Source organism: Pararge aegeria, chromosome 1 (assembly GCF_905163445.1).
Source record: "Pararge aegeria chromosome 1, ilParAegt1.1, whole genome shotgun sequence".
Lineage (NCBI taxonomy): Eukaryota > Metazoa > Arthropoda > Insecta > Lepidoptera > Nymphalidae > Pararge > Pararge aegeria.
The window spans coordinates 15,235,395-15,256,469 of record NC_053180.1 but is presented as its reverse complement, the minus strand read 5'-3'; the positions used below and the strand labels follow the sequence as shown (position 1 = coordinate 15,256,469).

General features: G+C 37.6%; 2 protein-coding genes across 2 annotated transcripts; one reads left to right on the top strand and one right to left on the bottom strand.

Moving 5' to 3' along the window:
• The first annotated feature begins 1,957 nt into the window (after window positions 1-1,957).
• LOC120633813 lies at window positions 1,958-7,294 on the top strand. Its single transcript, XM_039904211.1, has 3 exons — window positions 1,958-2,597; window positions 3,087-3,479; window positions 3,750-7,294. Exons 1-3 carry the CDS (start codon window positions 1,958-1,960, stop codon window positions 7,292-7,294), a joined length of 4,578 nt encoding a protein of 1,525 aa, XP_039760145.1.
• Window positions 7,295-8,386: 1,092 nt separating this feature from the next.
• LOC120625243 (chitin deacetylase 8-like) lies at window positions 8,387-13,724 on the bottom strand. The gene is made up of 6 exons (XM_039892251.1): window positions 13,560-13,724; window positions 12,411-12,723; window positions 11,188-11,455; window positions 9,977-10,163; window positions 9,486-9,623; window positions 8,387-8,461 (listed from the first exon to the last, which is right to left on the bottom strand). The coding sequence occupies exons 1-6, from the start codon at window positions 13,722-13,724 to the stop codon at window positions 8,387-8,389; spliced, it is 1,146 nt and encodes a 381-aa protein (XP_039748185.1).
• Between the last annotated feature and the right edge of the window lie 7,351 nt (window positions 13,725-21,075).

Here is a 21,075-nt window from a genome sequence, read left to right as displayed (position 1 = left end):
ATCATTTTATAGTTAAATAATCTTTAGAATTTTTCTGTTTTGTGAGAGATGAGAGCGGAGTGGCCTGCTTCCAAGCAGCCTTGTTAAGGAATTCATCAATCGTGAAGTAACCACGATTGGTTAAATGTGTTTTATATATTGTTTAAACTTAGGTAGAGGTAGATCTAATATTACCTTCGGTATCATGTTATAAAGGCATATACCCAGCCCCACAAAGGATTTCTGTACTTTTCTCAGACGATATTCAGATAGCACTCATTTATGTCCGATTGTTTATATCTACTCATATAGTCCGATGTTTTGATGGATGTAAGTGAACCTTTCACCCAAAACTACTAAATGTTTTGGATACAAGTTTACAGTTATATGGGTATGACATTAGCAACACATGTGTACTAAATTGGCTACCAATTATCATTTAAACAGACATTGTGTAAATTGACCAAAATATTTCTTAGAAAGTATCTCAAACAGGTATAAATTGAAAACTTAAAAAACCCCCGACTTTCAATGTAGTTTACATTCACCCAGAGTATTTCATAACTCACTCAGATTTGTGTAAAAATAAATGTAATTTGCCATTTTGTAGCGGCGGCCATCTTGGATTAAAAATTTGTCACCGTGTATATTACTCAACTAGTCAAGCCCTTGATACTAATATTGAAGAAGTTGTGAAAAAATATGTAATCCGCCATTTTGTGGCGGCGGCCATCTTGAACCGATTTTCATTAAACATAGAAAAGTAATAAACTAAGAACACTCCAGAGTACTTCTACGATACCATGAAAACAAAAAACAGACTGGTTGCGCCAAGTTATAATTAAGTCTTAAATAATAATTTATAATTTCATTGGTGTTCCTATTCTCCCATATCCAACCTAAAACAGCACTGAACGATTCTCCGTGAAGAGACTGGCGCCCTCATACGCCTCAAAAACACTAGAACGCAGAGCTGTCACTTAAACTAACGGAAGCAAACGATTAAGACGTTTGCGGACGACTTGCTTTCCGATTGCGAAAAGTAACGGGCAATACGAGTTTACTGGCTGCCTGAAAATAAGCCATAAAATATCATAATATACCTTAAAAGTTTCAATGAGATCCTTTTAAGCATAATTCCCATATTTATGTGTGTGCCGAAATATAACATAAGTGGTGGTGTTCGAGAAGAGAGGACTTCGTGAGGAATATTTGGATCAACGGACGGCGTGCTCCTACCCATGAAAAATAAGGTCAAGTAAGTGCTGTCTTCCTTGTGCTCTGATTCCTTGTATCTTTCTTTTGTACACCAATTTACCGCAAAAAATACAGTCCACTCATTCGAAATAAAAATCTTAAATAACTTAATATAACTTGGCGCATACATATTTATTTGGTTCCGTCGAGCCGGATATTTACAGCATTTCCTTCATATTAACGTATTGAAGCATTAGTTTCCTTGTTAGAATACTTCTATAGGCTCTAATAATTGAAATAATATAATTTTAAATAAAATAGGTCATTGCGTCATCTATTTTCTTTGTCTTATTACTGGCATAAGCGGCATTATAGCATTGAGCTAGCTATTTCCCCAGTTAGACATACTAATTATCTACACATATTTATGTATATTTCGATAAATATTAGTGTATTTAAATTGAATTAACAATTAAAACAAATCTTAAAACTTGCAATTATTAATTATCGTAGTACCTTCGGTTGTGAAACATTTACTCAAGAGTCGTAAGACCTAGCATATAAGGTCGAGATTTGTCTATACGAACCTCTGGTCGATCGAACATTCGATATAACCCGACCACGCGTAATATCGAACGAAGCGCGCTTGCGCATATTATCCGCACTCCGCGCGACCTACTTAATTTACCAGTATATGATTGGCTATTAACCTATCATACTCACATAAAAATATAGGTATTTCGTGATTGTTAGATAATTGTCTCACTTACACTTTAGTAAAATGCCTCCTAAAGTAGATTCTAAAACTAGCGAAAGTGATAAGGAGATTCAGGATACTAAACTGTCTATCTTAATTGCTAAACGTGAAGCTATATTCGGTATCATGCAAAATGTCTTTGACTTATCTCGTGAACCCGATGTTCATACGAACGTTGAAAAAAGAGAACATTTTCTAGACGAATCTTCACAAATTGATTCATTGCGTTTAAAGTACGAGTCTATTGTAGACGATTATAATACACGTTTATTAAACTTAAATTCAGATGCAAAACCTGATTACAAAAGTCTGTATGCTTTTGAGACTTTGTATAATAGGGTCAAACGAACTCATACAAAATGCTCAACTTTAAATACGACACCAGAAATACATAATGCGACCTCCGCGCTGCTAAAAGCCAAGCCGAAGCTAGCTCCCATATCGATATTAGAATTCGATGGTGACATTAAATCTTTTCAGATGTTTTATACGACCTTTAAGTCAGTAGTAGATAATAATCCTTCACTCACAGATGCAGAAAAGCTATTTTATCTGTTACCGAAGCTGACAGGGAAGGCAAAAAGCGCAATCGCTGGAATTTCTCCGTGTGCTGAGAATTATCAGCTCATTTTACAAACACTCGTCAATAGGTTCGATGATAAACGTATGTTGACTTCCGCGTACCTACATGAATTATTTCGCTATAAGGGTTTTCAGACTCCCTCTGCGACTAACTTTGAAGATTTCATAGACCGGTTCGCTGGCGCAGTAAGCGCTTTAAAAAACCTAAAGTTAGAGAACCTAGCTGATCTTATCATACTACATATAGCTACACAAAGGGTCGATACTGAGAGTGTACGCGCGTTTGAAATTAAATGCGGTAAGAATATACCTACTTTCGACGACTTTGTGGAATTTATCACAACACGCGCGAAGGTGTTTGAGCGTACGAATACGAATGTCACAAACCCTTCTAATACACGTCATAATAAAAATATAAAACATTTGAATAACGGGACTTCTGGCAATGCGCCGAAGTATCAGGCCTATATAAGCACGGTTGATAAGCCTACGTCCAAGTGTCTATGTAGAAATATAACACATGCGCATTTATATAAATGTGTTGACTTTAATAAATTATTAACTCCTCAAGAACGTTTTAAGTGCGTCAAGGAGAAGAATGCCTGTGTGAACTGCCTGTCTATAAAACATAAAGTCGGGCAATGTGAAGTCTCCCCGCACTGTTCGTGTGGTCAGAAACATAACAAAAGGCTGCACTTTGACCAACGCGAGGAACATTCCCGCGCGCCTCAGTTGAATACCGTCATGCCGCCACCGAACGCACCTACCGTTACCGCGTCATCGCCCGTAGCGGATGATCGCGCCGACGTAGCACTGTGCGCTACGCGCGTAAGCCCGTCTACAAGCGCTACGCAGGTGTATAATAGCAATTTGATGAATCGTGTGGAAGACAAGCGAACTACTGTCTTATTGGCTACCGCACAAGTTGCTGTTTACGACTGTAATGGTGAACGGCAAGTTATACGTATATTGTTGGATTCTGCTTCGCAGGCCGATTTCCTCTCAAAAGAATGTTGTGATCGCTTGGGTTTGCAAACTAAATTCACAGAACGTACTATCGTGAAGGGGTTCGGTGGAATTGAGAAGGTTGTACAATCCAGCTCGGTTGACTTGACGTTTTATTCGCGTTTTGATGATAACGTTAGTTTTAATATCTCGCCACTTGTTGTTGATAAAGTGACAGACAAATTACCTACGGCTGTGATAGATACGGCAGTCCTATCACACCTTAAAGGTATTCCGCTTGCCGATGCGAGTTACGGCGTACCTGATAAAATTGATGCTTTAATAGGAGCTTCCCTATTTCCACATTTGCTTCTCCCCGACGACGTCCATACGTCACGTCGCGACCCGTCGGTGCCCGTTGCATTGCGCACGGTGTTAGGTCTGGTGTTCATGGGCAATGCGCCTACGATACCTACTATAAATACTCATACGGCCTTGACATGTTGTTTCGTTCAAGAGCCTCCTGCTATTGACTCTTTAGTCAAGCGTTTCTGGGAACTTGAAGAACTTCCTTCCGCTTCCATTCAGAATCCTGATGATAATGAATGCGAAGACTTCTACACTTCGACTACTGTCCGAGATCCCGATACGGGCAGATACGTTGTCGGGCTGCCATTTAAAGAGGATCTATATTCCCTAGGGAATTCTTTGGACATAGCTAAGAAACGTTTCATCTGCCTCGAAAGAAAGCTTGAAGCTTCGAATAAATTGAGGTCGGCATATGATGACGTCATAAAAGGTTATCTCGCGAAAGATTATATTTCTCCCGCGCCTTCATATGATTCTAAAGATCCTGTTCCGATTTACGTGATGCCACACACGGGGATTTTACGTGAAGACAAACTCTCGACGAGACTGAGATTAGTCGTCGATGCTTCTTGTCGTTCTAGTTCTGGAAAGGCACTGAACCATCTGCTACATTCCGGTCAAAATTTACAGGGAGATCTTTTTAAAATAATTTTGAATTTTCGTCTGCATGCAGTGGCAATGACAGCCGACTGCCGAGAACAGTTTCTACAAATCGTTATGCGCGAAGCTGATCGTCGCTATCAATGCTTCTTATACCGCTTTAATCCACAAGACCCTCTTGTGCTATACCAGTTCAATCGAGTCTGTTTCGGTCTCACTTCCAGTCCCTTCCATGCACTGCGCACGGTAAGACAGCTGGTGAATGACGACGGCGCAAAATATCCACGAGCGAATAGCATTGTGCTACCCGCGCTTTATATGGATGACGTAGCTTTCTCGCTTCCCAGCGAACTAGAGGCAGTCACTGTGTCGCTGCAGATGATCGATCTTTTTAAGGGTGCACAGTGGGAATTAGTTAAGTGGAACAGCAATTCTCGCGAGGTCTTAGATAACCTTCCTGCGTCCCACAAACTTCCGACTGAAGTGGAGTTTGACAAAACCATGCACCATAAAATACTTGGTCTGCATTGGTATACTGGAAATGACGCTTTCTATTTTAAAATTTCTGTGCCCGACGATGTGACATGCACTAAGCGCTCCATCTTGTCGACTGTTGCCCGTCTGTGGGACATAATGGGCTTCGTTGCTCCCACAGTCGTGTATGCCAAAATATTAATTAAAATGCTTTGGCAATTAAATCTTGATTGGGACACTGTAGCTCCACCACACATCATTAAGATGTGGAGACAGTTTTGCGATGAGTTGCCAGCTCTAAATAAGCTACACATACCGCGTCATGTGGGCGTGACAACAGACTGCGAGGTCACTCTCCTGGGACTATCAGATGCTAGTCTCGCAGCCTATGGTGCTGTCGTTTATTTACACGTTAGCTCCCCTACTGGTAACACTGTGCGTCTTGCTTGTGCGAAAAGTAAAGTTTCGCCGACGAAACCTCATTCAATTGCTCGTCTCGAACTATTAGGTGGCGTCCTACTGTCGAAATTGCTTCGTACAGTACATGACACTTACTCTGAGCGTATCCCAATCAAGGCTACATATGCATTTCTCGATTCCAAAGTCGCCCTATATTGGATAAAAAGTTCACCGCATAGATGGCAGACTTTTGTCGCGAATCGCGTTGTACAGATAACTGAGAATATCTCACCAGACAACTTTTATCATTGCCCTGGCACTGAGAACTCTGCTGATATTCTATCGAGAGGTGTAACTCCTGAGAAGCTTCTCTCACACCCTCTGTGGCTGCATGGTCCACCATGGGCATCAATGCATCCGTCTCAGTGGCCACTCAAAACTCTAGAGGGAGAGTCTATTGAAGACGTACCCGAGAAGAAGGTTCTTATACACACTGTGCGTAAACCTATACTCCCGAACGACTTACACGAGCTTGCTCTCCGTTTTTCTTCGTGGAGCAAACTTCTACGTATAATTGTATACATTTGTAGATTTGCTAAATTACTGCCTCGTCGCGGCACTAGTGCAGTTACCGCTGACGACTTAAATTTCGCAGAGAATAGAATGCTTCGCGCTCTGCAAAATCAGCATTTTGCTGAAGAATATTCTCTTATTAAAAATAATAAAACATGTTCACCGGCATTTAATCGCCTAAGACCATTTATTGATGATGGACTTATCCGCGTTGGCGGTCGTCTCGCCAACTCTGGACTTAGCTTTGAAAAAATACATCCGGTTATATTGCCTCGCAATGGCCACGTGGTAAATATAATCATTGATTATTACCACATTAAACATTTACATGCTGGACCCGAACTCCTAATGGCCCTGCTTCGTCAGAGGTACTGGATTCTGTCGGCACGCCGTATTGTCAGGCAAAGAGTACATATGTGCAATACTTGCTTTAGATTTAAACCGCGTCCAACCATTCCGCTGATGGCGGATCTTCCTGATATACGTACACGTCCAGCGTTGAAAGCCTTTAGTTTCACCGGCTGCGATTATGCAGGCCCTATACCATACGTTCCTGTACGTCGCCGTGGCGTACACAGTGAGAAAGCTTATATTGTGCTGTTCACGTGTCTCACTACGAGATCTACGCACATTGAGGTTGCTACCTCACTCAGCACCCCCAGTTTCCTCGCCGGGTTTAAAAGATTCCTATCACGTCGTGGTCCTGTTCAGGTGCTGCATAGCGACAATGCAAAAAACTTCCAGGGTGCTGCTTCTTACCTTCGGGACCTCTATAAACTTCTAAGAGAAGAATATTACCCGAAGCTAGAGCAGGAATGCGCTGAAAATCGCATAACTTGGAAATTCATCTGTCCCAATTCCCCACACTTTGGAGGTTCATGGGAAAGTATGATCAAGGTGACTAAGACGATCCTGTTCAAGGTCATAGGGCAACAGCTCCTTTCTTATGAGGAACTTTGCACTGTGCTCATTCAGGTCGAATGTCTTCTCAATTCGCGTCCGCTAACAATACTAAGCTCTGACCCTGCCGAACCTTCGGCTCTTACTCCAAGTCACTTCCTACATACTGCGCCTCTATTCTCCTTGCCTGCGCCTGATGTCAATCCAGACAAAATTAACTTGGTTGACAGGTACTCGTTAATAGATAAAATGGTCCAATCGTTTTGGAATCGTTGGAGGATGGAATATTTGCACGGATTGCAAGTTCGTTTGAAATGGAATACGCCTTCCGTACCTATTACGCCGGGAACTGTCGTCGTAGTTATAAATGACAACGTACCGCCTCTGGCTTGGCCTCTAGCAGTAGTAGAGAAAGTGCATCCCTCGAAAGACGGCGTCATACGCGTAGCGACCGTTAAAATTTCCGGGAGAACTTACGTCCGTCCGGTCGTTCGCTTATGCCCTCTTCCGACGCAATAAGCGTAACAATTATAGTTTCATAATTTAGTACTAAGTAGCTCATACGTTAAGACTTTATTCTCTTTTATAATAATTCTACAAATAATTAATATTTTTTAATATACTTTCGTAAATATACACATACTTATATGAAATACGCCCATGCGCAATACGCGTTCTTAAAAGAGGCAATTCTACCTCATACCTTATGAGAGCTTTTCTTAAAGGTGACCCTTTAAGGGCGGGTGGATGGTTGCGCCAAGTTATAATTAAGTCTTAAATAATAATTTATAATTTCATTGGTGTTCCTATTCTCCCATATCCAACCTAAAACAGCACTGAACGATTCTCCGTGAAGAGACTGGCGCCCTCATACGCCTCAAAAACACTAGAACGCAGAGCTGTCACTTAAACTAACGGAAGCAAACGATTAAGACGTTTGCGGACGACTTGCTTTCCGATTGCGAAAAGTAACGGGCAATACGAGTTTACTGGCTGCCTGAAAATAAGCCATAAAATATCATAATATACCTTAAAAGTTTCAATGAGATCCTTTTAAGCATAATTCCCATATTTATGTGTGTGCCGAAATATAACATAAGTGGTGGTGTTCGAGAAGAGAGGACTTCGTGAGGAATATTTGGATCAACGGACGGCGTGCTCCTACCCATGAAAAATAAGGTCAAGTAAGTGCTGTCTTCCTTGTGCTCTGATTCCTTGTATCTTTCTTTTGTACACCAATTTACCGCAAAAAATACAGTCCACTCATTCGAAATAAAAATCTTAAATAACTTAATATAACTTGGCGCATACACAGACCGATCGACACACACACACACACACACATACGCACACATACGCACACATACAAACACACCCAGCTAGTTGTTAATATTTATGTGATCACTCCTAAAATATCCTACGTTTTGGATACACGACCATAAACAATCTTTATTTGGTCGGGTTCTACACATATAATTACCTATAGCTCATGAGTACAAAAAGACATTTATGGGAACCAGAATAAATAACAAGAAGTGGTTTTTAGGATTCAAACACTTTTATGTATAGTGTAGACTTTATTTGTTATAATTTAAATAATTGACGAGTTTTTTATAGTCCGAGGGGGTTGTTTACCCATGGGTAGACACGGGGACATCTTGTGCAAATCTGCATGTAGTAGTTTTTCTGCAAAAACAAAGAACAAAAATAAAACCAATGCCGAGTTACTAATCAAAAATAAGACCTAATTATAATTACTATAGGTGATTTTCTTGAAGGAAAATCTCATGTTTCTTTGTGTATTTCACTACTATTTCATATCGATATAACACGCTCTGAAAGCAAATAGTAGAATCGAGGCATAGAGTTACATGAATAGAGAAGAAGATTCCACTTATCACTACTGACTCCCTTCCGGGTGCAGCAGCTAACTAGGTGCTACAACATAAATGATTGCACTACAAACGCGATTGAGATTGATTAAAAAGAAAAAAAATAATGTATAATGGATAATACTATGGTAATAGTACAAGAAATGCAATTGTGTGCACCCTGCGGGTAGCTTGCAGTTCTCAGGCGTAGCTCGCCATTTAGTTTGGAATAGCGCTTCTATGTATTATAATTTATAAAAGTATATATTATTTGTATAAGTATGTATATTAATTATAAAAGCCTTCGATTAATTAAAAAATAGCCTGGTCTACCCATTTGTATCTATCACATTATTAATTTCTCAACACGGCTAGCTTGGGCACGAGACAATTATCTCCCCGGGGAAAGAATACAAAATTATCTTCTCCCACAGGTTTATCAACTCTCAGAGCACTTTGGAAACAGATGGAAATAATATCCAAATAATATATGTGTAATAATAAACGGTGGTAATATTCTCCTATTCCATGTCCCCGTGCGTATCGGGGTATATAATTTTTGTCTCGTGTCTGTGCTAGCCCTGCAGGCTTCAGCGGTGGTTAGTTACCATACAACTAACAAGGCCGTACCGATTCGGTCTTCTCAATTAGGCGTTTGGACTTAATATAACTGCCAAACCCCTAACAACTTAGCCCGTTACAATCTTATACTGCATCATTATTCATCATATATCACTAGATTGATAATTAACTCATTCCGGAACCAAATAGAAGTTAAGAATGGCGAAATGCTTGGTGTGAAGTGCTAAAATGGATAAAAGATAAGTTTCCCAACATACATCGGCGATAGGAGAACGTAGAGGTCCGCAGAAATTGGGACTGCACTGCGTTCGCAAGGGGTTCCTGCAAGATCTCTGGCGGTATACGTTCACTGAGACTGGGTTCTGGACCCAGTCGGTAACTTCTTTAGCATTAACCTGAAAAAGACGATTCAAAATTACTATATACCAATCAGTTTACATATACAATATATCCCGTCGCGTGTCTTTCTTTGTAGGTGGCGTTTATTTCACGAACAAAAACATTTCCAAAAAGGATGGCCGAGGCGGTAGGTCATAAAAAAATATGCTGAAAACCAAAACAACTTTGCCCTCCAGTTTAAAGAAGACGTCATGTAGTGCCGACCGCACATAAAGTGGGACAGGGACAAAAAAGAGAGTTATTTTCTTTGACTTTCATTTGTATTGAAATATTTTTTAGCACAAATTCTGAAATAGACGCAACCTTCATTGCTCAGTTTGACCTGTAAAGCGTATAAGCCACAACTTACCATGAAAGCATCGTTGAGGTTATTAATCATGTTCAAAAAGCGCTCCAGTGCAAACCTAAGGCCTGGGTTAACGCGGACGAACCATTCGTGGACGTAGAAGCCGAAAGGTGCACGGTTGCCGTTGTAGTGCCTTTCGAAGTTCTGTAGGATGAATCGGTACCAGCCCTCTTCATCAGCACCGTGGGGGCTGAAATTAATTGAAATAACTTTAAACTTGTCGTTTTAAACACATTAAATAATTTATATACAACGCACAAAACGCCATCTAGCCCCAAAGTAAGCGTAGCTTGTGTTATGGGTACTGAGATGACCGATGAATATTTTTATGAATAATATAAACCGATGAATATTTTTATGTCAAATCAGTATTATCAACGCCGTTATTCAGAATTATTAGGATCAATCCTTACTAACAAAGAATTAAGAACTTAAAGAATACAAATTCAGCCATTATTGTACGCAGTACATTGTGTCCAAAAACAGTGAAAACTCACTTAACGCCCTTGGAATGTTGCTAGGTAACAAACTTTTTCTCATTTTATGGTAAACGTTTAGAAAAGTAGAGGCAAAATAATTACTTGGTATGAAGTGACTAACCGTTTGTTCGAGAAACAACTCTAAAGTGTAGTGGTTTTTGATGCTTCAATATTAGTAGTGTACACAGTTACTATATTTATTGGATAGAAGCAGGCGTTATTATACGGAAATCCATGATATATAATGAAAATTAAGCCTAATTTGCTATACTCCGCGAAAAGCAGGAGAATTTGTATGGTGTAATTTATAATTTCTTTAATCCACACCAAACAGATCTTTGGCAATGTACCCTCTACGCACGTTTCGCTCCAAAACCGGAGTATCTTCAGGAGATGTTGTCTTTACAATGAATAATTGTCAAGAGGTCACTTAACAATTATTCATGCTTTTCGCGGAGTATAGAAAATTAGGCTTAATTTTCATAATGATTCTATATTTTCTTATTTCTGTGCTTACTAATATTATATAGATACGAAAGTGCATTTGTTTGTTTGTCCTCCATTAACACCTTTACTAAGCAACCATTCGACGTGATTTTTTGTATAGAGTTAGTTAAAAGAACGGAGGGTAAGCTACTTTTTATCCCAGGCAACTAAGCGGTTCCCATTGGATTCGTGAAAACCGTAATAAACGCGGACGAAGTAAGCGGGCAAAAGTTAGTTTTGTATACTTACTGGTGGTAACAAGTATCAACCATGGCGCAAGGTAATCCTTGCAAATCAATCCAGCTTACCATGGGAATGACCCATGGACCGGGAATGGATCCAGTGGGGCACGGAGGGATTATGCAGTCTTGAGTTGATCTAAAGTTGAGAGTATAAGGCCAAAGACCAGGATCTAGGTATTTGTTTGTAGGCCAACTAGAATCGTACGTAAGACCGGAGCTCGCCATCATTTGGAATGAGGAATTCCCAGACATTTGAAGGAATGGCAAGCGGACACCTGAATTAAAAAAAAAACATTAAATTGTAGGTTGATGATGATAGACATGACGAGATTAATTCAATATCTATTGTAATGTTATAAACTGTTTATAATAATGTTATAAAGCGAAAAGATTTTTTATGCTTTCTTTTTTGTACGCTCCGAAACAACTTAACCAATTTTAATTGTTATTTTAAAAAACTAAATTATTATCACCAAGTAACATACTTGTTGTCAATTAAAGATTCTACCGTAAACAAAATTTCGAATATAAAGTTAATTATATGGCGTGCGCCACACACATAAACGTTATGTACGCAGGTACTTTATGATTGAAGTACTTATTATCACCCTACGTGGGTTTTTAAAATCCGTTACGTTGGTTTTTCTACCTATTAATAAGTTTAGTATGAGCTATTTTTCAGCGTCGATAGCCCAGTGAGTAGGACTTGGACTTCACTTTCGATAGGCTGAGTTCTAATAGCACTTTTCTGAGTTATGTGCGTTTTAAGAAATTGAAATATCACTTGCTTCAACGGTGAAGGAAACTATCGTGAAAAAACCTGCATGGCTGTGAGTTCCCTACAATGTTTCCAAAGGTGTGGGAAGTCCACAAATATGCACTGGGCAAGCGTGATATATGCATTAATCCGTTTTTATTGTGGGAGGAGACCCGTACTCTATCATCATCATCATCATCAGATCAACCGGTAGACGTCCACTGCTGGACATAGGTCTTTTGTAGGGAGTTCCAAGTTCCACGATTCTGAGCCGCTTGGATCCAACGGCTACCTGCGACGCGCTTAATGTCGTCTGTCCACCAATACAGTACAATCGTACTCTATAGTGGGACGGTAATAGGTTGATATGATGATGATTTTTGAAGCATTTAATGTATGCCATAACACACAAACACCAAGTTAACAACAAGTTTATTTCATTACACACTTGAGTAAAATGGTTAGGTACTTACCATGGACAGTGTTAACGGGAATGTTAGCAAAGTGAGCCACTTGACTTCTTTGATCCCCGATCTCTCTCATCATGGTATTGACGTTAGCATCTCTCCAGTACTCCATTGAAACTTGATGGGAGATTGAGTGGAGAGCGATTTCGTGACCTTCATTGTACAGTTCGTTTACCAATGTGTAGTCCGTGTATTCGTGCGTTACAAAGAATGTAGCTGCAGCACGGCATCTATTCGAGTTGACCCGGTTACGGAGAAGTTGACGGTATAGTATAATGTTGTTTACGTTAACTCCATCATCGAAAGTGAGGAGGACAAACTGAAAAGACGGAAATCTAGATGAACTATTTCTAAATTATTAAGTAAAGAGGTAAGATTTTGAATAAGTAGTTTATATTGAAGCGGTGATAGCTTAGTATTGCAGTGCAGGCACACAAAATGTATTAGACATGAAGGAAAACATTGTGAGGATATACTTGACGGCCAATTGGCGCCGTGGGTTTGATTCCCACAACTGGAAAATGTTTGTGTGATAAACATAATCGTTTCCGTGTCTTGGTGTTTATATGTATGTTATAAGTATATATGTACATTATTCATAAAAATATTCATCAGTCACCTTAGTACCCATAACACAAGCTACGCTTACTTTGGGGCTAGGTAGCGATGAGTGTATGTGTGGTAAACCCTTCTAATTCTGAGGAGAGATCCGTGTCATGTAGATTATCGGTGATGGGTTGACGGTGATTGGTGATGAAGCTTCAGCTTCTGGGTTTTTTTACACTTTGGGACAGTACTTTGTCCTGTGCCCGGAAAGAATCTTATCAACGATTACTACTGATAGAAATAGATACGTAAACATGGGTAGATGATCCATCTATCCCAAAGATCTTGAATGTTGAAATTTTTATCCTACCTGGGATATACACTGTATGTGCGCTGTAGTGAAATGGTAATGGGTTGATGATGAACATCTATTGAAGCGTTTAGAACATTTCTACTTAGGGACACTACTTTGTCTTGTACCTAGGAAAAATCCCAGCAACGTTGTTTACGTCTGTCGTATGCCTGATAGAAAATTTTGTAGATCAAAAATACATCTCCCATCGGTGTATGTCTTGCCGAAGATCTTGGATATTGGAATTTTTAACATACCTGGGGTGTATTGTTGGGTGCTAACCCTCCGGGTATATTTGTAGTTGAACATCTGCAGTGTGGTAATGAACATAATGTCTCGTTGCAAGGCGCAGCGGCCGGCAAATTTGCCTGGACGTAGGCAAAAGCCGACACCACCGATATCACAGTAAGGACAAACTTCATGTTTGCCTCGCCACCTTTAACTTTGATTTGACAAATAAAACCATAGATCAAGCATCGCTATATATATTTCCTTTATCTTTATCTGTATGTTCAGATACAATCATGTAATTGGCGAACATTGTATTTTAACTTATTATCAATAGGTGGCAAGGGGAAGCAATAAATATTTTTATCAATGGACTTAAAAATTCCAAGAAATGCATTTTCTTATACTAAACTCATTTACGTAGAACATGTTTTGTTTTAATATCAACATTATTATCGTATAATCATCAACATTACCATAAAAAATGCAAAAGTTTGTCTTTTCTTTTGTTTATTTTTACGTAATTGATAAACTATGAAAAGGCTGATCTGAGTTTAATAATTTTTAAACATTAGAAAGTATTTTCATCAAGAACGTGCATAGGATTTATTAAAGTATCTAATAATAAGATTTCAGCCGGAAATCATGTACCTAATTTTTAAAGCCAGATAGAAGAAAGCAGATAAATCGGTTTGCTCCAATAATATACATTTTCGGAGTAAAAAGATACGCACAATCATAAAAAATGGTTTGTTCATAAGAATTAAGAATTAGCCATCAACAATAAATCTATTAATCATACTTCTCAATCATTATGATATACCTAGATATGAAAGTTCATAAGATTTTTATATGTGCAAATGTGAATGTGAATTGAATGTGTGTTATTTTAATTCTCCTAGCTGAATGGCATTTAACAGATATAAATAAACATATACCTGGAACACATATAGTAAGACCCATAAAAAGTGCAATCAAATCAAATCAAATAATTCATTAACTTTATTTTGGATATTATATTTGTTTATGCAACTTTTGGATATTAGATAGAAGCAGGCGTTACTTTGCGGAAATCCATGATATATTATCGAAATTAAGCTTAATTTGGTATAATCCGCGAAAAGCAGGAGAATCTGTGTGGTGTAATTTATAATTTCTTCAATCCTTATACTCTACACCAAACAGATCTTCGGCAATATACCCTCTACGCACGTTTCGCTCTGAAACCGGAGCATCCTCAGGAGATGTTGACTTTGCAATGAATAATTGTTAAGTTACGCAACTTTTGTATAATAAGGGTAATTATCAACAGTTGCATACAAGACTTTATCTAGTCCCATAATATGAATCATAAAAGATACTGTAACAGTTAGCATACTGCTAAAATTAAAACAGCCAGTCCCAGTAACCCAATATCATCAATTACTGAGTAAGTATATACAAATAAACGAAGTGGTTATGAAAGGATCATTTACTGTAGTAATTTACATTATGTATAGTGCAGATATTAAAATTCACTCGAATATGTTCCTAGGGAAGGTCCCGATCCCGATGTATTTGACGGAATATTTATATCTACCACTTCACAGTTTTTTTATAATCTATGGAATTCGAAAAATATATTTAAATATAAAAATATATATAAAATATCTGGTGTGCAGTCAAAACTAGAATCGCTCTAATAAAATACTTTTTTATCTGTGCGCCCCAGCAGGAAACGTGTGTGAATGAAAATTTTCTTTTTTTTTAATTTATCCAGATACCGCCCATTGAGAAGTAAGAATTTTGCTGTCTGTTTGCGCATTCTCCAGGGTCTACCTACGGCTTCCGTTCTTGCCTTTTCTATCTCGGTGATACCTACTACATTTTTCATATAATGTGGGCCATCCAGTTCCATTTCTTTCTGCATATTAGACCTCTGTAACATCAGTCTTATATCTTATACAATAGTATAAAGTGTAAGTAAATATACCCTGTGTATGCAGGTACTTACTAAGTATTTATGTAGACAACAGTTACTAAGCTAGTTTTATCTAGTTTTATTATAAATAATTAATTTGAATAGCATCTGTTTAAATTAATTTATGTGGACTCTAGCATCGTTAACAGTGGATATTATTTGCTATCTTTAAAATCGTTGATAAGATGTAGATAAGATTTGACACAATATTTCTCAGGAAGTTGAATTAGTACAGATAATTACACAAAATATTGCACTTTTAATTGACGTTTAAAACGCGGTACGTTATCGAATCGACTTATTTTGGATGCATTAGATAAGATTGCAATAGATCACTTTGATCAAAATTATTAAGTAAAAATTAAAGGAAATCATTAAAGGACATTATCGATATCGTACTCACGAATCAATGATTGTATCATTCCTTATTTCCGATTAGTATTAAATGCCAATAGAGATCGTAATCTTAATAGCCAGAGGTAGTTGGTACATACCATATTTTTTTAATATCAAGTATCTTCGAATATTACCTTAATTTCATATGTGGCTCGTATTACAAAATATATATACACAAGTAGATAACTTTCGAACTAGTTATATTGTATAGGTAAATATGTAGAAGTTATATGAAATCAGATTGGTTCAATACGTTCTTATTTTGTGACGAAACCCGGCATACATTTAAACTAAATTAGACACCTACATGAAACATATCTACCTATATAAAGAAATAAGGAAAATGTGGAGATTCGTAGAAGAACCAGAGTTACCAACATAGCTCAACGAGTCGAGAAACTGAAGTGGCAATGGGCCGGGCACATAGTTCGGAGAAAGGATGGACGTTGGGGTCCCAAGGTGCTGGAATGGCAGCCCTGAACTGGCAGCCCTGAACTGGTAAGCGCAGCGTTGGTCGGCCCCCAACGAGGTGGACAGACGACATTAAGCGCGTCGCAGGTTGCCGCTGGATCCAAGCGGCTCAGAACCGTGGAACTTGGAACTCCCTACAAAATACCATCTATGTCCAGCAGTGGACGTCTATCGGTTGATGTGATTATGATGATGATCAGGAAAATGTTATCTAACTTAAGTTTCTACTATTTAAGATTGATAATAATTTAATATCATGATTATCATATATCATGAATTGATAACTATTAAGAACATGAACTAAGAGAAGTCATAAAGAATTCTAATGATTATGTAGGTAGCCATGTATCCATTGGCCTGCACTCTCAGACATCAGAAGTTTTTATATTTATATTTTCTATCTTAGTCCAATTACTTATATTAATCGTTTCTATAATTATTATCTTCGTTAAGTATTTAGTTTTGTTTTTCTCGACTTCAACATAAGTGGTAGATTAGGTAATTATTTCGTATCCGAAAACACATCGTTTTCAGATCCTCAACTGTTTTAAATAGTCTAGTTAACATGAAAATTTAATCTCCTTGTTACAGCAGCGCCATCTACATAATCTCTCGAAATCTTCATAACGAGAGGGAAGGTGTTTTTACCCGACCATTGGGTTTTACTTTCATAAGTGCATTACGTTTCAGTTCGGCCATGTTTGCATAGATGGCACTAGCTGAATAAATTGGGTATACCGAAATTTAAAATACTACATTAAATTTAAACGTTAGAAATATCTCTAAAATAATGTTTTGTGATTTAATTATATTGAAAATATAATTAAGACATATTTTATATTTATTTTAATTGAGTAATTTTATTCCCAAATGTATTTAGCTATTGCTATCTATGCAATTAATTTCTGGGTGCAAGTTTTATTTCAGACAGGACAAAGAGTTTAACCAGCAGCAGTAGGGCAGCATCATGCTGCTTCAATGCGGAATGGCGGGATTTAACCATTTGTTTGACTCGCCGGCTTGACTTAATCTCCAAGACACGGGGTTGTATAGCGCCAATTCCAAAACCCGGTCTAATACTGAGAATGTGCTTACCTACTAAAATTTGGGCCCGGCCCGGTAATTGATCACATGATCCGTACTCCGTAGTCAAACATGCTCACCACTTTGTTTCAGGTAAAACACGAAATAAATTGAAATGAACACGGAGTCACAACCGCGAGAGCATGCTCGAGCATCAGTTAGTATTATGTTTGGGGCACTATAATAAGTATATAAAGGAACTCAAAATAATTTTATGTACGGGCGTGTAGTCTCATATTATGATACTTACCCTACTGAATCTTGTAAACCGACAATGTGATAAATACATAATAGAATAAAATATGAAAGTCTACATAATGACAAGATTGGTTAGAGCTCTCCTTTCATTTCTCACAAGATAAAAAATTATTGAATTATTGAAATTAAAATAAATTGGTGATCTTGGAATAGAGAAACTCCTAAGGTCTTCTCAGTAGAATCTACTTTCCAAACCGTTAGTAAAGTCACTATAAACAGATAGACTTTATGCTTCAAAGTGCTTATAGAGTAAGACTACTTGAAATAAATGAATTATAAATTTATTTTTCTTAGAATTTCATTTAAAATACAGTATCTCTCGCTTATGCGCCTATTGTAATAAGTATAGAAAACATTTTTTTAAGTTCTTTCGTGTTGAAAGATTATACCTCTTTCATCTCTCTCTCAGTCTTCTTAGGAAGACCTAAAAAGAGATGAAGAGAAGGGAGATGAATAAAAGCAAAAAATGCTTGTGATGAATAAGAAACTCTTTTTAAAATTGAATCTCCTTTGGGAAGATCTACAAAAGTTTATACAACGAAAGTATATCTTAATGAAAAAAAAAACATTAACTAAAGTAAAATGATCTCAGAAAATGTTTTGTAATTTCCTTGTATTTCCACAGCGTTAGGTATCTAAGTCGTCACTGACAAAAACAGGGTCAGTATTGTGTTTTGCCGAAAGCTAGGCTTGTAATCTCTTTATACGAGAATAATCCTTGTTTTCTTGAATAAAACAAATAGGTACGTACCTACATAAACCTGGCAAGTAAACGAAAGTTAACGGAAATTACTTCAAAGTTCAGTTTCAGAATGTACCTTATTTAAACCCTCGCTTATTTGTTATTGTATTAATTAACGCAGTCGAAGAAAATTTACGATAATTTTGATGACGTATGTGTGTATTGTCTGTATGTTTTTTTATGTAGTTCGCAAAACTGACAATCAACTGCTTACTCTAATATAAACTATAGCACTATTTGGAATGCGTACACAATTGTGCCTTCTCGATGCGAACATAGCATGCAAATCCGCTGGGTACATCCGCTGGGCTGCTGTAAACAGCTAAAAAAAATAAAAAAAATCTAAGAAAAAAAAATATATTATGGAAATAAAATTTCTTAAGAAATTACCTGTTTCTTAACTTAAGCTTAACACTAGGTATGTTATCGCTGAAGATATCCATACTATCACCAAAGCCATTTGCAAGAAATTGCATTCGATACATAGGACTATGTTGGCCAAGATAAGTTCTGGTTTTTGGCAAAAAAAAAGTCTTACGGTTTTGGAGGCGGCTACCTTAACGTGGAACCACGAATTTATTTATTTATTCAAAAAATAAATAAAAAAGAATAAAGAAAGTTCAGTTTCCTTCCATTTTTTATAATCTTGGCTTCTTTTTCGGTAAATTTCACATAAAAGATATCATTATCAGGTTCCATGAACAAATTGTTTTATTACATGCCTACTTAAAAGGTCAAATTCAATATACCAGAGGGAGTGGGGTCTCGTGAACAGAAGGATTGCGTATCAAGCAAAAAGGGCATACCTTTTTGTCCCCGTGACGCGGGTCGAGTAAGCCATAAGCATCCATTTAATTATTCCCACTTTTTGCTACGAAACGATATACCCACGGCCCACCACAGCCAGTCCGAGGATTAAAAATATACCTGCAGATATCTGTATCATTATTACCCGCCACAAGGAATTGTAATGTTGTCACTTCCACTTTTTTTTAATACGTTACCCATCTCGCCTCATCTCATATTTTCATATGTAATTTACGTTTCTTCTCAAAAAGAGTAGTAGGTCTATTTTGTATTATTTTGATATATTATGAAAATTAAGCTTAATTTGCTATAGTCCGCGAAAATCTGTATAATAATTGTCAAAATGTTTCACAACTATTCATTACACCATACAGATTCTCCTGCTTTACGCGGACTATAGCAAATTAAGTTAATTTTCATAATATATCACGGATTTCCGCAAAGTAACGCCTGCTTCTATCCAATATTCTATCCAGTATTATTTTGACTCATCAACAAACATTTCGCCTCGTTTCCCCTCTTTTCTGATTGTCTCTTAACAACTCCTCTAATCTAATTTTGTTTCATTCCTTTTTTGTTTACATATTTTATCAATTTCCTGTTATCCAATATTTCCTTTCATTGTTCACTAATACTCGAGGGATATGAGTTTCATTATTGCTTGAACTCATTACGGAGGTACACTTTAGTAATCAAAAAGCAAGAAATTGGTTACACTGTAAGAACTTTTATCTCGAGCTAAAATTTTTGCGGTATTGATCAGTCTGAAAAATTGGAGAGCTTAGAAAATCTCAAAAGGGAAATAACCAGTGATAATATTAACAGTAAACTTAAATCGGATTTCCTCTCTAAGTTCTTTGGTAGACCGTCTGAGTAGATGGTTTGGGCATTTGGTTATAGCTGAGTGGTTTTTATAGTGCTAAAAATTAAGTTCTCAAGGCTGTGTGAATTCCACCAATCCGCGCTGGCGCAGCGTGGTGGACTAAGGTTTTAACCTTTCTGAGAGGAGTACCATGCCCGGTAATGGGTTCATTGACGATGATGATGATGAAAATATTATTTAAATATATATAAAAGTAAAAAATCTAAATCAAAGATTTAAATGGAACGTGTACTTTATGAAAATAAATTCATGTTTACTATTAATTTGATAAGTTCACGACCTCGGTAATCAAAGCTTCAGCATTCCACAGGGGTTGTAAAGTTTATTAAACTAGAGAAACTAATTATTTTGGGAGCCACTTGCGAGCGACTGTTTGCGTAAATAATTCGCTCTTGGGTAGACGATAAGATACCCGTACTAACATAAGTAGATACCTAATTATGTATTTATTATTTGGGTCATACATGATCAATTGTGAAGCGGTGATAGCCCAGTGGGTAGAATTTTGATTTCACTTTCGGGGGCGCGAGTTCGAATCCCAGCATGTACTATTTAAGCAATTTAAATATCGCTTCAACGGTGAAAGAAAGCATCGTAAAGAAACCTGCATGCCTGGGAGTTCTCCATAATATTCTCAAAGGTCTATGGAGTCCACCATTTGACGGCTGATTAGCGCAGCGCGCAACGACCCTAATTTTTGATTCCCATAACTGGAAAATGTTTGTGTGATGAACATGAATGTTTTTCAGTGTCTTAGTACCCATAACACAAGCTACGCTTACTTTTGGGGCTAGATGTTAATGTGTAGATCGTAGTTTATATATATATTATTGTGGAAGGAGACCTGTGTCCTGTAGTGGGCTGGTAATGGGTTGATATGATTAAGCATTTTAGAAACGTCAAGTATGTTTGTTTGTCATAACCGGTACCAGGAAACCAGTTGAA

Bases quoted from the DNA above. Each gene is read 5' to 3' on its own strand.
- LOC120633813 (XM_039904211.1), top strand. From the start codon at position 1,958: ATGCCTCCTAAAGTAGATTCTAAAACTAGCGAAAGTGATAAGGAGATT. The intron at 2,598-3,086 runs GTATGTTGACTT...TAACTCCTCAAG, and splicing joins CAATAGGTTCGATGATAAAC to AACGTTTTAAGTGCGTCAAG. The intron at 3,480-3,749 runs GTATATTGTTGG...CACACCTTAAAG, and splicing joins TGGTGAACGGCAAGTTATAC to GTATTCCGCTTGCCGATGCG.
- LOC120625243 (XM_039892251.1), bottom strand. From the start codon at position 13,724: ATGAAGTTTGTCCTTACTGTGATATCGGTGGTGTCGGCTTTTGCCTAC. The intron at 12,724-13,559 runs GTATGTTAAAAA...CCGTCTTTTCAG, and splicing joins CACCCAACAATACACCCCAG to TTTGTCCTCCTCACTTTCGA. The intron at 8,462-9,485 runs GTATGTTGGGAA...TTGTTTTTGCAG, and splicing joins TACGTTCTCCTATCGCCGAT to AAAAACTACTACATGCAGAT.